The sequence below is a fragment of the Syngnathoides biaculeatus genome, chromosome 22 (genome assembly GCF_019802595.1).
Source record: "Syngnathoides biaculeatus isolate LvHL_M chromosome 22, ASM1980259v1, whole genome shotgun sequence".
In the NCBI taxonomy this organism is placed as follows: domain Eukaryota; kingdom Metazoa; phylum Chordata; class Actinopteri; order Syngnathiformes; family Syngnathidae; genus Syngnathoides; species Syngnathoides biaculeatus.
The window spans coordinates 4,801,619-4,817,890 of record NC_084661.1 but is presented as its reverse complement, the minus strand read 5'-3'; the positions used below and the strand labels follow the sequence as shown (position 1 = coordinate 4,817,890).

At 42.2% G+C, this 16,272-nt stretch overlaps 1 protein-coding gene across 1 annotated transcript in view; it reads left to right on the top strand.

Annotated features, from left to right (window-relative positions):
- The window catches only part of LOC133495508 (rho GTPase-activating protein 21-like), a 62,328-nt gene that overhangs the window by 32,966 nt on the left and 13,090 nt on the right, over nt 1-16,272 (top strand). Inside the window, exons 14-18 of the mRNA XM_061810250.1 lie at nt 13,192-13,344; nt 13,425-13,503; nt 13,611-13,684; nt 13,784-13,873; nt 13,980-14,105. Coding sequence (XP_061666234.1) covers nt 13,192-13,344; nt 13,425-13,503; nt 13,611-13,684; nt 13,784-13,873; nt 13,980-14,105 — 522 coding nt within the window. The remainder of the gene's footprint in view (nt 1-13,191; nt 13,345-13,424; nt 13,504-13,610; nt 13,685-13,783; nt 13,874-13,979; nt 14,106-16,272) is intronic.

Sequence of the window (16,272 nt, the reverse complement as noted above, 5' to 3'; positions counted from 1 at the left end):
AGATGATTGAATTGTGGTTCAACTGAATTATTTTGAATAACAAACTGGCAAAACGGGTACTGTCCACTATATGCATCTGTACACAACATTGTGGTTGACTGGTTCGCAAATCTGGCTCATCTGTGCTGAGTTTGTATGTGAAATATATTTTTCCATTGTGTCTGGGCAACAGGGCAGACAAACTACTCTCAGAGACCAAAGTTTGGGCTATTTTAAACTTTTTTTAAATTGAAAGATCTTACAGCTGCAAGCTACAGGTCAGATGATGTGTTGCGTTGCGAGAGCAACCCCCTCAACCTTTGTTCTCTGCTTCAAAATCGTCCATCTTCCCTGGGCATGGAAAGGAGGTCCCCTTGACGTGTTTCTCCTCTGGCTCTGGGGAGTCTGTGGGCATTGCATACTTTGGTGCAATGAACCAGTAAAATGCAGAACCTCTGGTAATAACACCAGATGGTCACCTGTAAGGGGGCTCACTTTAAAAGCTCCAAATGGCCATAGAATTCCTTTGAAGTAGAACTACTTAGGAACCTTCCCAAGTTTAAACCTTAATTGTCATTACTTGGGTTTTATCCATCTATTCATCCATTTTCTGAGCCGCTTATCCTCTAGAGGGTCATGGGAGTGCTGGCGCCTATCCCAGGTGTTGTCAGGCAGGAGGACACCCTCAACTGGCAGGACACACAGAGACAGACAACAGGCACACTCACAATCACACCGAGGGGCAATTTAGAGTTAATTCAGAGTTGCCAATGAATGCATGTTTTGGGGGATGTGGGAGGAACCCGGAATACCCGGAGAACATGCAAACTCCACTTCGGGATTTTAACCCTGGTCATAAGAACTGTGAGGCCAACGCTCTACAGCTGCGCCACCTTCCCGCCGGATTTTATCTCATGGAAGGGGTTATCTCCACGAGGCCGTGGTAGCTAGCTGGCTAGCTAGCTGCACATTCAAGGTTTGTGACGATCAACTAGAAAGCCGCCCGAAGGCGTCTGCTTTCTAGCGCGTTCCCGACAGCACTCACAACAGACGCCTCAGGTGGTATGTGGAAAACCTTAATTTATTGCCTTCAAAGCAAGAAAACTGGAGGCTTTTAGACTCATGAATAGCAACAACCGCTATTTTTGAGTTAGCTGATATGACGCATTTTCTTCTCCTTCAGTCCACTGCATCAGCATACAACTCACTGCCACCTGCTGGCAGGCGAAACATGCCCCACTTCCCACACCCAGAGAACAGTTGTAAATGTTAGTGTGGGTATCTCTGCAAACTTTAATACTCGAACTTGAAAGAATATCAGGTGTTTATTTTTGTTGGTGATGTTGGTACTCAAGATTTGATGAATGAAAATCCAGTTGATTGAGTGGTTCTCACAACCCGCATCTTTAAAACTGGGGGAGTAATGGTTCAAATCTGGATTTGATCAGATGATTTCTCCTCGGTCTGTTTGGCCATTTGGTTGATAGTGATTGAAGGTTTGTGAACGTCGTGCCCTCTTCAACACACTGACAGCTGGTTTCTGATTTTTCAAGGTGTAGATTTTATAATCGTGGCTTGTCTTACATGATGGATTTGCCCTATTTTGAAATCTCCATAGTCATGACAGTATTTATATATTGTAACAAATATACATGAGGCATTCTATTATGAGACTTCAGCATGTGTATTAACTCTGTTGCTTGAAAATTGTCCGACAGAAATTTTCGGTACAAATTCTATAGAAATTTGAGATCAAGCACTGAGCCACTTTTTTCTTTAAAACTTTCTTCTGAATTTCTATAGAAACGTTTTGTTCTGTAGAAATTCACAACCGAAGTTCTGTAGAGCAAGTTGTTCTGTACAAATTATATAGAAATTTGAGATCAAGGAATGTGGCAATTTCTGTGCTTCAAACCTTTCTATAGAATTTCTACAGAAACATTTTGTTCTATAGAAATGTTATAGAAAATCTCAGCCAAAGTTCTATAGAACAAGTTGTTCTATATAAATTCTATAGGTTTCTATAGAAAGGTTTTAGCAGGGTAGTTTGCCCGTGGTTTGAATGTGAAATGAAAGATGGATTGAAGAGTCCTATTTGCTCCCTTTTAATATTCCCAGTTTTAAGGGTACAATACAAACCTTCATTGGCATGACGAGTAGAAAAGTCACTGGAAGAAGTGTCATACAATACCTATGTACAGTACATGTTTTCTGTATACCACCACTTCGTATTCTTTGGATCTTTATACTCAGTGACGTATAGAGTCTTCCCCTCTGAGCCGATAAAACATCATGGCTCCTATAGGGTCATAATCATGACCTCAAAACAGGAAGTTCAAGCTGAGACACTGGTGAAATCTTTTCAATTTATAATGTTCTGATTCTATTCATGTTTTGTTTCCTTTTTTTCTTTTTTGTTTTTTTGTTTTTCTTTTTATTTTTTTTCTCTCTTCCTTTTTACATTTATTCATGCTGTTACTGCATTTGAGTGGAGGGGTAATAACTTTAGAAGTTATATTTTAATCATGATCTCTTCAATAAAGGTAGCATTTTATTAACTGGGTAAAATGAGAAAAAAAAAATAGGGTTGATGTACTACTCCCGCAGGAGACTATGTTTATTTACCCCCAGGCAGCATGGTAATTTTATAGCCAAATCTTTGATTTAATGATTACAAAAGCCCAAGGAATTATGATTTATGGTGGTGATTTTAATTTGAGATTGAATCCAAAATGGGATCCATCAAGATTAAGTCAGACACAAAACAACACCATTTCCAAAAAAGTGGAAAAGATTACAAGAGAGATGGGCATTTGTGATGGATGAAAAGAGTTAAACCCCACAGCCAGAGATTAAACCTTTTATTCCCCCCCACATAAAACATACTCGACAATGATTATTTGTTTATGTATAGTAAAGATATTGGTTTTGTAAAGTCCTGTAAAATTGGGTTATTAGCTCTCTCAGACCACAGCCCAGTTTATTTCGACTTAAATTTAAAAAATAATAAAAACCTGTTTTTTTGGAAGCTTAATTTAAATGTACTTAAAGGAAAACGAAAGAACTCCAAGAAGACATCAAATTATGCCTGTCAGAGAATGATAATGGGGAAGTCTCCGCTCTTATGATTTGGGATGCAGGTAAAGCTCTGAGAGGGAAGATCATTGCTAAACTGGCACTTCCAAGAAGTTAAAAAAAAACAAATTGAATAAACTAGAAAAAAATGGGAAGACCTGGAAAAAAAAAATAAAAAGGAAATCCAAATGGAAATTTGTCAGAGAATCAGGGAAAATAAAAAAACAGATAACGGAAATCTACAAATATCGATTCAGAAAAAATGTTTTTTTTTTTTTTAAACGGAAGTATTGTGAAGTAGGTAGTAAAGCAGCCAAAATCTTGGCATATAGGTTGGGAAAACAACAAGCAGAGAGGGCAATATACAAAATTAAAGACCCAACTACTAAAGAAATGAAATACAAATAGAAAATTTTAAAAATATGACCAAAAACTATGCACAATGGACTGTAAAGGGGATAACGCTCCTGAATCTCTGCTTCTACCACTCTGTCTTCCAACAATAACAGAAGCCCAGAAAAAATTTTTAATGGCTGATACATCCATAGATGAACTTCAAAAGGCAATCTCTAGATTAAAACCCAACAACACCCCAGTTTCTGATGGTTTTACAGGAAAGTGGTATAAGACTTTTAAAGCTTTGTTATCCCCGCTGTTGCGCAGAACATTTAACTGGGTCTTGAGGAAAAATAGAAATCCATCTATCCTGGAGAGAAACAATTATGACAGTAATACTAAAAAAAGGATATGACAGAGTACTCTAATTATCGGCCAATAATCTTGTTGAACGTGGACTATAAACTCTCTACTTTAATTTTAGCAAAATGCCTTGAAATAATACTCCCATATATTATACAGTTGGATCAAACAGGTTTTATCAAACAAAGGGAAACAGAAGACAATGTCAGGAGAACACTACATGTAATTAACCACATAAACAGACTAGATGCTGTCCTATTAGGGCTTTACGCAGGGAAAGGATTTATTTCCGACGATTGGCATTTCTTATATAAGATGCTACAGATTCCAATTCCATAGTGATTTTACTAAGACCATACGAGCCCTATATCACACCCATCCAAATCCTTCATAACTCTAACAGAATATGGCCTAGTATCGTATATAGTATAATATAATATTATAGTGTAAATTGAACACAAACAAAATTCAAATTTTGTCATTTAATTATTCCCCTAGCCAGCCATCAAGGAAGAACTCAACATAAATTGGAATTCAAAAACAATTAAATATTTAGGGGTGAATATTCCTATAAATGTGGAGACAATTATATCAGAGAACTACGACCCCTTAATCTTTAAAATTAAATCCGATTAACCAGGTGGAACCTGCTTCCTTTTTTAGGATTAGGACAGAGGGTGGAAACAATAAAAAAGAATGCGCTACCCAGATTACTCTCCCTTTTCCAAAATATACCAGTAGAGCTCCCAAAAGGGACATTTCAAGAAGTAGACAAATTAATAAAGATTTATTTGGCAGAGCAAGAAACCAAGAATTCGATATAAGACTCTCTAGTTACCAAAAGACAAAGGAGGCCTTGCTCTCCCAAATATTAAAAATTACTATCAAGCAGTGCAGATAAAAACTTTACATTTTTAATCCTTCCTACAAAGCAAAATGGAAAGATATAGAATATACGATATCAAGTGAAATTCCATTACAAGCAATCATAGGGGACACAGGCCTGGTCAAATTTATAAAAGACACCAACCCATTAATAAAAGTGTCCATCAAGATTTGGCATAGAATAATTAATGAAAACAAACATAAGGAACCATACTGGATTATAAAATGGATCAGATATGATTGAGATTTTCCACTCAACGGGTTTGACATAAGATGCAATGGGCAGAAAAGGGGCTCATCATACGCAGTGATCTTTATGAAGGGGGCGCACTTCGACAATTCCAGGAGCTAAAGAATCAGTTTAGACTAACCAACCAAGACTTTTATAGTTTTTAGCACCTGAGACATGACCTTGAGGTATCACAAACTAATCCATGTATGGTTAAGATATTCATTCTTGCTTATAAGTCAAACCCAGAGGGTGGAAACATATGTAAGATTTATTGAACATTTACTTGAAGCAAATATGCAAATCATTGTACATTGTTTTTGGAACATTTGTTGTGGGGTGCTTTGAGGTGGTGTCATATTCCTTCCTTTTTGTATTTTTTGACTACCATGATTGCTGTTATTGTCTTCCTTTTGGGGTTGATTATTTTTTTTATTTATTTATTTTTTTCCTCACTTGCGGATGTGGCCTTGGTTGAGGATGACCGATTGGATCGGATTTGGTGTGGGTTTGTTTGGCGATGGGAGAAGCCTGCCTATTCTGTTAATCATAAAGGTATAATTATCAAATTTTTAATTGTAAATTGATTGTATTTTTTCTTTTTCTTATATATATATATGTGGAAAATGAATAAAATAAAATGTAGTCTTTCTGAATGTTAATTTTTCATGCAAACATGATGCTCAGTGTGGTCCTCCTAAAGTGTTCAACTGTGGTTTCATTTGTTTGCCGAATATTTTGCCAGTCGTGGTGTGGAACATCCAAGTGCATGTGAGCAATTTTTTATTTTTCTAAATAACAGTGTCTTCCCAGTTGGTGTTCTCCCATGAACCTCATACGTATATCTTTTCATGTTTGACCTATGGAAAACTTGTCAGCAGAGATGTGGGCATGTGTTAATGATTTCGGAATTCTCTACAGCTAAAACTTAAACTTACCTCATTGAACATTCTATACTCTACTCTGGAAGTCATCTTTGCAGGCTGCCCACTCCTTGGAAGATGATCAACAATGATCTTTATCCATTTATAAAAAGTTTGTCTAACAATTGATTGGACTCCAGGTTTGCTCACAATTGACTCCGATTAGCTCCTGGCAAATCCTTATCCGAGAGCAAGGGTAGCCAACCCACGGCTCTCATGTCGCATGCAGCTTTTCGGCTACTTTTGTGCAGCTTTTGTGAAGTCACGAAAGCAGATCAAAGTTCTCTATATGTGCCTGCGTACGCGTGCTTCCTTACGGTAGTTGTGAGCAAGCGTTGCATTTATTACGGTATTTGTGTGCGCGCTTTGCTTGAGTTTATTACATTTGTTTACGGGTATTGTGACAACAAGCTCAGTGCGTGTGTGCCTCATCTTGTGAGTGAGATGGGACTGCTCATATTTTTATGGTTATGCGCAACCGCCAGCCGCTCTGCCATTTGTTTTGGACGTCTATCACATTTCAAAGCTTCAATTCTTCACTTCAGCTCACTCCAACGGTTACATCTGTCATGGCTGTGTCTGTTCCCGATGCTGTGCGCACCTGCTCCGATGACCAGATGCGCTCACCCGCATCTCGTTTTGGTGATTACGGTCCATGTGTATATTGCCACGGGTGCAGTCTGGTCCTTGCCAGATCCTTGTACTACTATGTCACGTTCCTACAACCCATTGCCTATGTCTTTGCTACACTGTACCCTGCCTTGTTAACGACCCTCCCTGTTGCTCTTTGGACTGCCTGCCTGTGTTTCGGCCTTGGACTGAATAAAGACTCTTCCCGAACGGTACCTGGTCTCTTGGGTCGTGCATTTTGGGTTCAGCATTGTGTTCTGGTCATGACAGAACGATCTGGCCAGCACATGGACCCAGCCGACTCAGATCGGGTGCGCAACACCCTCCAGGCTCAAGGATGGCATCTCGCCAAACACGACGAACATCTCCATATGGTTGCTCGCCAGTTGGAGCAATTGAGCAACCAGTTTCGAGAGGTATTTGCCCTGGTTAGTTCCCTGTCCGCATCCTTTCCCAGCAGAGCTGACGCCAGCTCGGCACCAGTAGCTGCTGCAGGATCTGCCCGTGTCCACGACCCAGTCCCCTCACAGGTCCCCGGCACACACTCGGGTAGCTGCTCTTTGCTCTCCCATCCGGAGGGCTTCTCAGGGGACTCTGCTAATGTCAAACCATTCATCACTCAGTGCAAGCACCACTATGTGCTACAGGGAGCCACCTTTCCCTCTAACAGAGATAAGATTGCGTTCGTTATTTCCCACCTGACGGAACAAGCTGAAGAATGGGTGACCACTGAGTGGAGCCGCGACGTGGGCACGTGTCGGACGTGGGTGTCCTTCGTGGACTCCATGGCGAACTCCTTGATCACGCTGCGGCAAGGCAAGCGCTGGGTCTCCGACTACACCATTGACTTCCGCATTCTTGCAGCCGAAAGCCATTGGAACAACAGGGCGCTCCTAGATGCATTCTTTCGAGGGCCAGCTGATCCTGCGGGAGTTGCCGAAAGACCTGGTGCACTCATCACTCTCACTTTAAAAATAGACAAGAGACTCGTGGATCAGGAGGAGGACAGTGCCTGGCCTGAGGGTCACACCTGCACGTATCAGGGACACCAACACTCCTCAAGGTACGTCTGATGAGAGGTAGCTGGGCTTCTCCCGCCTGTCACCAGAGGAATGCCTAAGCCGGCAGAGGGAGGGACTCTGCTTCTACTGCAAGCAGTCAAGGCACACAGTAATCCACTGCCCGGCCAAAGCAGCTGGTACCTCACCCTGAACAAGGGTGTATCTCAACCTCATTCAGGACAGGCCGGACCAAGCACTTCATCTTGTCACCCTGTGTTCGGGAGAACAGCCACTCAGGACAACTGCATGAATAGACTCACCAATCTTTTAAATCAGGGGTGCTCAATAAGTCAATCGATCGGGAGGCAATCTTGGTCGATCGCGGGACGGCATGCCAAAAAAAAAAAAAAAAAAAAGATGTCATCCAATGTTTAATCTAAACTGCTCGTGTGTGGAATTGTGGACAGCAAATGCAGCCTCTTTGCAGATATTCTGTGTTGTGCCAGTCACTCACATTTGAAAAATGTATGGGTGTGGTCAGTCACAATCGCAGATATAGTTACGGGTCTAGTCCACCAGTCATGCCTGCAGATAAATTTGCAGGTGTGATAAGGGATGGAATCTCAAGACCTTTTAAAATAACTGTATTGTAACTAACTGTAATTTAAAAATAAATGAATCAAGCAACGAGATGGATGACTGAAGTCGTCAACCCATGCTATCTCTTCTCCCTGTAGCCTCACTCTTCCCCCTCCACCCCTCTCATTCACACACATATTCTGTTTTACTTCGGCTACTCTTCATTCTTCATCTAGTTCCTTCCAGAATTTCTCTTTCAACTCTTGGTCACATCCTACCTGTTGGGCACAGCCGCTAACCACATTATACATAACACCCTCAATTTAGAATTTTAGTCTCATCACTCGATCTGATACTATTTTCACCTCCAAGACATTCTTAGCCAGCTCTTCCTTCAAAATAATCCCTACTCCATATCTCTTCCCATCTACTCCGTGGTAGAATAATTTAAACCCTGCTCCTAAACTTCTAGCCTTACTACATTTCCACCTGCTGTCTTGGATGCACAATATATCAACCTTTCTCCTAATCATCATGTCAACCAACTCCTGAGCTTTTCCTGTCATAGTCCCTACATTCAAAGTCCCTAAACTCAGTTGTAGGCTCTGTGCATTCCTCTTCTTCTTCTGACAATTAATCTGGTTTCCTTCTCTTTTTTGCCTTCGTCCCACAGCACCGACGCCCAGCGGGTTAGCGGTGCCGGGGGTAGGCGTTGTTAACCCGGGCCACGACCGATCTGATATTCGATCGATTAGATGAACGCTCATATTTGTTTGGCACAGTTTTTACGCCGGATGCCCTTTCTGATGCAACCCTCTGCATTTATCAGGCCTTGGGACCGACCTATAGATTGCACTGGCTTGTGCCCCCATACGGCTACATTTGCTTGAAAAGTAGATCATGGGGTAAAAATGTCTGGGCACCCCTGTTTTAAATTCTCAACTGGTCAAAAGCATGGGTCTAAGGACCTTCACAGTACAGCGCCCCTGTACTGCTTGCGCGGCAAATGGCTGTTTCCTTGGCAAAATAACCCACCGCAGTCAGATGCTCACCCTGATATTTCCGGATTCACATAGGGAATGTATCGGCTTCCATGTTTTTGACACCATGGGCCATAACATAATTTTGGGGCAGGGGGTCCCTGGCTGAGAATAAATAACCCCCATATTGACTGGTCGACCGGAAAAATCAAGTCTGGGGAGCCAAGTGAGCATGTACATGCCTCTCGTCCCAGGAAGCGGAGAGGGAAGAGGCTGCTCAAACCCCACAAGATGAGCCAGCTCATTCAGGGACTCATTCATTCAGTTCCCTCCTGATACCATGAATTGAGGGACGTATTTTCCAAGTATAAGGCCAAGTCGCTTCCTCCTCACAGGTCATACGAATGCGCAGTTGACCTGCTGCCTGGCTCCTCACCCCCTCACTAGAGACTACATTCTCTTCAGGTCCGAAGCATCAAACCATGAAAGCATACGTGATGGAGTCGCTGGTTGGAGGACTGATCCACCCCTCGTCGTCACTGGGCTTGGCTTCTTTTTCGTAGAAAAGAAGGACAAGACCCTGCGCCCCTGCATCGATTACCAAGGACTGAACGACATCATGATAAAGAACAGGTACCCTCTCCCCCTCATTGCTACATACATACACTGGATTTGAGGAATGCGTACCACCTAGTCTAGATAAGAGAGGGGGATGAATGGAAAACAGCTTTCAACACACCCACGGGGAATTGTGAATCTTTGGTGATGCCTTTTGGTCTTACAAACGCACCAGCCATATTTCAGAATTTTCAATGTTTTATGCGAAATGCCCAACATATGTTTTTTGTGTACCTATATGACATCCTAATTTTTTACCCAGATGAAAAATCCCATCTCAGGCACATTCGTGCAGTAGTACAACAGTTATTGCGTCACGACCAGTATGTCAAGTCTGAAAAGTGTGAGTTCCACCAATCCTTCGCGTCATTCTTGGGCTTTGTCTTGACGGAGGGAGAGATACGTATTAATCCTAGCAAGGTCGAGGACGTTCTTCATAGGCCCACTCCGACTACCCACAAAGAGGTGCAGAAGATTCTTGGATTCACCAACTTCTCCTGCAAATTCGTCAGAAACTTTAGGACGGTTGTGGCCCCATTGCATGCGCTAATCTTACCCCACAGTTCCTCTGTTTGGAACCCAGCCTGCCAGGCGGCCTTCCATCAGCTCAAGGCCAGCTGTACCTCAGCTCTGGTCCTCACCTTGCACGTTCCTGATAGGCAGTTTGTCGTTGAGGTTGATGTGTCGGATTCAGGGATATAGGCGACTCTCTCAAGAGAGAAGTCCCAACAATGGAAGATTACACCCCAGCACGTTATCTAAAAAAACTAACTCCAGCAGAACAAAATTACGACATCGGAGACTGCGATCTTCGAGCAGTCAAGACAGTGATGTCGGAATGGAGACATTGGTTAGAGGGGGCGCAGATCCCGTTCTTTGTATTAACAGACCACAAAAATTTAGAATATATTACGTCAGCCCAAAGGCTTTATGCCAGGCGAGCTCGATGGGCATTTTTTTTTTAATGCAGTTTCACTTTGTGATGACCTATCTGCCGGGGACAAAGAACGGGAACCCCGATGCACTGTTCCGTGTGCTTGATGGGGAAAAATCTGAGTCGGACCTGGCCTATCCTCTCCGAAGCTCGTTTCATCTCACTCTTCACCTTTGAAATTGAAACTCAAGTCAAAGACGCGCTAAAGGACTTTTGCAGTCCTGAAGGCTGCCCCGATAACTGGCTATATGTCGTTCCTCCGCCAAGAGGAAGAGTACTTGACTGGGCCACACCAATCGCACAGTCTGACACCCGGGCATGGCCAAAACACAGTCTGTAATGGAGAAATGGTTCTGGCAGCCAAACATAAAAAAAGACATCAGGGAGTTCGTCAATGCGTGTCCTGTTTGCGCAGCAAATAAACCCTCCTGGCAATGCCCCTCAGGGGATTTACGCCCCCTGTCCATTCCACTATGACCTTGATCCCACATTTCTCTGGACTACGTGACCGGGCTGCCGGCTTCACAGGGTCACACCACTGTTCTCTCAGTGGTGAACCACTCCTCCAAAATGGGGTCATTTCATTCCGCTACCTAAAGTCCCTTCCGCAAAATAAACGGCCTAGCTTATGATCAATAACATATTCAGGTTGCACGGCCTTCCCACTGACATGGTTTCCGACACTGGGCTCCAGTTTATTTTCATTCTACATCCGATTCTGGAAAGAGTTTTGTTTTCTTATAGGGGGCACCGTTAGTCTTTCCTCAGGCCATCACCCGGAAACCAATGGCAAGACCAAGTGTGCTAATCAAGACTTGGAAGTGGGCCTCCAGTGTCCCACCTCTCGCTAACCACGCTCGTAGAGCCAACAATTGATCTGGGTCATTGTGAGTGGAGGGGGTTACTGTCATGGGTGTGTCTATACCCGATACGACGCGCACTTGCTCCGATGAGCAGATGCACTCACCTGTGTCTCGTTTTGGTGATTACGGTCTATCACATTTCAAAGCTTCAAATCTTCACTTCAGCTCACTCCAACTGTGAGATCTGTCATGGCTGTGTCTGATCTCGATGCGGTGCGCACCTGCTCCGATGACCAGATGCGCTCACCCGCATCTTGTTTTGGTGATTATGTATATTGCCACGGGTGCAGTCTGGTCCTTGCCAGATCGTTTTCCTACGTCACGTTCCTGCAACCCATTGCCTATGTCCTTGCTACTCTGTACCCTGCCTTGTTAACGACCCTGCCTTCACGCCTGCTGATTTTGGTACTGTTGTTTCTTTGGACTGCCTGCCTGTGTTTCGGCCTTGGACTGAATAAAGACTCTTCCCGAACGGTACCTGGTCTCTTGGATCGTGCATTTTGGGTTCAGCCTCGTGTTCTCGTCATGACAGACATCGACCTGGAATTTCAAAAATGTACTAAACTTCTTAGTCACAAATTAGTCACTTTGCAGTGTTTTTGAAAAAACAATGAAGCATCCAGTGACAAATGCTTGCATAAAATCAAGTGTCTTGGAATATTGGAACAGCCAAAAAGCCATACATTGAAAGGTAATTTATTATAAAATGCTTCAGTGACGATGCTGAAATCTAGTGTATTTAAAATAAGTCTTAAACAAATGGGTTTTAGACCATCAAGTGTCCCATCACACTATTGAACAGAGAATATCGGGCATCAACATGGCTACTGATAAACAGTTGCACTCAGACCTCCAATCACTAGTGTTGCATTAGATGAGAATTGTGACATAATTACAAGACTTTATTGAACTCGTAGTTTGTCTGCGTGAAAAAGCGCACAATTTTATCCATCCATCCATCCATCCATCCATTTTCTTTGCCGCTTATCCTCACACGAGTGGTGGGGAGTGCTGGAGCCTACTCCAGCTGTCATCGGGCAGGAGGCAGGGTACACCCTGAACTGGTTGCCAGCCAATTGAAGGACATATGGAGACAGACGCCAGTCATAATCACACCTAGGGGCAATTTGGAGTCTTCAATTAATGCACGTTTTTATGATGTGGGAGGAAATCGTTGTGCTCAGAGAAAACCCACATCGCCTCGTAGAGAACATGCAAACTCCACACAAGCGGGGCCAGGACTTGAACCCCAAACCTCAGAACAGTGAGGCAGACACCCTAACTAGTATTCTAGCATGCCACTCAATAAAAATATGAAAACATGTAATTGCTTGTGTGGTATTAGTTTAAGCAAACGTTTCTCTTCACATTTAAATGGAGGGGTGTCAAACTCATTTTAGTTTATGAATCACATTCACCCCAGTTTGATCTGAAGTGATCCAGATCAGTGATGATAAGCAGCTCAGAAAATGGATGAATGGATGGATATATTTGGGGTAATAATTAATACCTTTCTCTCATTTCAAATCATATGATCATTCTGAAAAGAATGATGATGATGAAATGATGAAGGAATGTTAAAATGTTTTCATTTTCTGTTGCAGCTTACTTGGTAATTCTTTGAATTTACATAATTTTCCACATCCACCTTGTATTCCTAATAACTTGAAATGATGAAGTTATTTATCCCCAAAAACAAGATCATTTGGATTTGTATCACAGCACATCTTACATAAAGTATTTAAATAAAGTATCACCATTGTTCTTTCCCAACCCCTGTTCCCGTGTCCCTCCAGTTTGTACCCCAGATTGTGGTGATGTGCTGTGGTGTTATCGAAGCAACAGGTCTCGAGTACACTGGAATCTACCGGGTGCCAGGAAACAATGCCATGATGTCCAACCTGCAGGAACATCTCAATAAGGGTTTTGACATCAACACTGCTGAGGAGGTCTGGAGTGCCATGTTGTAAATCAATGGTAATTTAATTTTTTACGTCACCACAAAAACTGATCTTCTCATTATCCACAGAGATGGCAAGACTTGAATGTAATCAGCAGCCTACTGAAGTTATTCTTCAGAAAACTCCCTGAGCCACTGTTTACTGATGGTGTGTAAAGGCATTCTCACATTGTGTGGTTGTGAAAATGGCCAGCACTCAGCACATTTCTTAAAACAAACATGCAACATAAATAAATTAAATCCTATCTTTTGCAGACAAATACAATCACTTCATTCACGCCAACCGGATAGAAGACACAAGGGACCGCTTGAAGACAATGAAAAAATTGGTATTTTGTGGAAAAAAAAAAAAGGAATAATAATTGTCAAGATTTTTCAGTGGAGATGGCTATAGTTGTTGTCCAATGTGATGTATTGTTGCCTGCCAGATTCATGATCTACCAGAACACTATTACCATACACTGAAGTTCTTGGTGTGTCACCTAAAAAAGGTGGCAGATCATTCTGAAAAAAACAAGGTACTGCCACATTTAATGTGATGGAATTTTAATCTGGTTTTGTGAAATTAAAAGTAGCCAATTTTTTAGCATCAATGATGGATACCATTTCATATCCAATTTCCAGATGGAGCCAAGAAACCTGGCTCTGGTATTTGGTCCGACTCTGGTGAGGACATCAGAGGACAATATGACAGATATGGTCACCCACATGCCTGACTGCTACAAAATAGTCGAGACACTAATCCTACATGTAAGCAAGAAGATTTTATTCGACTTTTGCAAATCAAATGACAATGAGACCATTAAAGTCAAACACAGTTAGTCCTGGAATGTTGTCTGAACTCTGCCATGTATGCTATATGTTTGATTTAATATAGTTTCACTGATTAGAATAGCTCAAGGTATGGACATTTTCATAATCTATATGTAAATGAAACTCCTACATTCCTTTATTATTATTATTATTATTATTATTATTATTATTATTATCCATCCATTCATCCATCCATTTTCTTCACCGCTTATCCTCACAAGGGTCACAGGGAGTGCTGGACCCTATCCCAGCTGTCAACGGGCAGGAGGCAGGGTACACCCTTAACTGGTCGCCAGCCAATCGCAGGGCACATAGAGACAAACAGTCGCGCTCACAATCACACCTAGGGGTAATTTAAAGTGTCGAATTAATGTTGCATGTTTTTGGGAAGTGGGAGGAAATTGGAGTTCCTGGAGAAAACCCACGCAGGCACAGGGAGGACATGCAAACTCCACACAGGCGGCGCTGGGATTGAACCTGGGTCCTCAGAACTCTGAGGGTAACTCTTTACCAGCTGAGCTGTTATTGTTATTATTATTATTATTATTACTGTTGTTGTTGTTATTCTTACTGCTATTACACATTACACACACCCAAAATTATTTGGATTTCGGGTGGAATTTCAGGATTAGGTCATATTTATAGGTGAGGTCAATTTGACCTTCTAAAAACTTTTGAATGCACATGTCCGATGTTTCCATTCACGAGGAGCTGAAGTTTTGACTGATCAATCATACTACGCCATTCTCAAAGAACTGATCTTAACTGGATGTCATCAGCAGGTTTCAACCTACAGTAGATACATAAAGACCGGGAAAGTCACTGAAAGCCATAGAAGTTGACATCCTTGGAAATGTATTGCTCCAATCCATGGATTAGAACATGGCCAACTCAAGACTACTAAAATCCCAGCCAGGCAAAACACTAAATTTTACTGTTTTGAATACCTTTACAAACACAAGCACAGCCACTGTCTTTTGGTATCAAATTCTTTTTTTGAATCTTGTACTGGCTGTAGAGTTGAAGCCATTTTGAAAATCAACCTCTGTGGTGATCATCAAGCCATAATAAAAAGCAGTACTGTAGGTAGGTCTACGTGTGTTGGATGCGCAGAATTGATTTTAGAACTAAAGTTAGCTCGCTGAAGTTGTAATGGACCATCCCCGCTGTGCAATCATTGGCAAAACTTAAAAATCAGTGATTCACATTTTCCCTTCGAATGTGTTTTTATCAGGTTAAAATTTTTCATTTCTATTCTCAAATTCCGATGCAAATCATCTTATTTCAAACATTGCTATATGAGTACTGAAAATACATCTGAGACTTATTTTTACCATTATTTGAAATGCAATACACGGCATGTAAAATTTTGAGAAATTGAGTTTTGTGAATTACTTGAGGATTAATGTGAATGAGTACTCTTCTTTTCCTTTTGGGTTGTCCCGTTAGGGGTTGCCACAGCATGTCATCTTTTTCCATCTAAGCCTATCTCGTGCATCTTCCTCTCTAACACATACTGTCCTCATGTCTTCCCTCACAACATCCATCAACCTTTTCTTTGGTCTTCCTCTTGCTCTTTTGCCTGGCAGCTCCATCCTCAGCACCCCTCTACCAATATACTCACTTTCTCGCCTCTGGACATGTCCAAACCATCGAAGTCTGCTCTCTCGAATCTTGTCTCCAAAACATCCAACTTTGGGTGTCCCTCTAATGAGCTCATTTCTAATCCTATCCAACCTGCTCACTCCGGGCGAGAACCTTAGCATCTTTATTTCTGCTAACTCCAGTTCTGCTTCCTGTTGTTTCTTCAGTGCCACCGTCTCTAATCCGTACATCATGGCCGGCGTCACCACTGTTTTGTAAACTTTGCCTTTCATCCTAGCTGAGATTCTTTTGTCACATAACACACCAGACACCTCCTGCCAACTGTTCCATCCCGCTTGGACCCATTTCTTCACTTCCTTACCACACTCTCCATTGCTCTGTATTGTTGACCCCAAATATTTGTAGTTGTCCACCTTCCCGATCTCATCTCCCTTGAGCTTCACTCTTCCTCCTCCGCCCTTCTCATTCACGCACATATATTCTGTTTTACTTTGGGTAA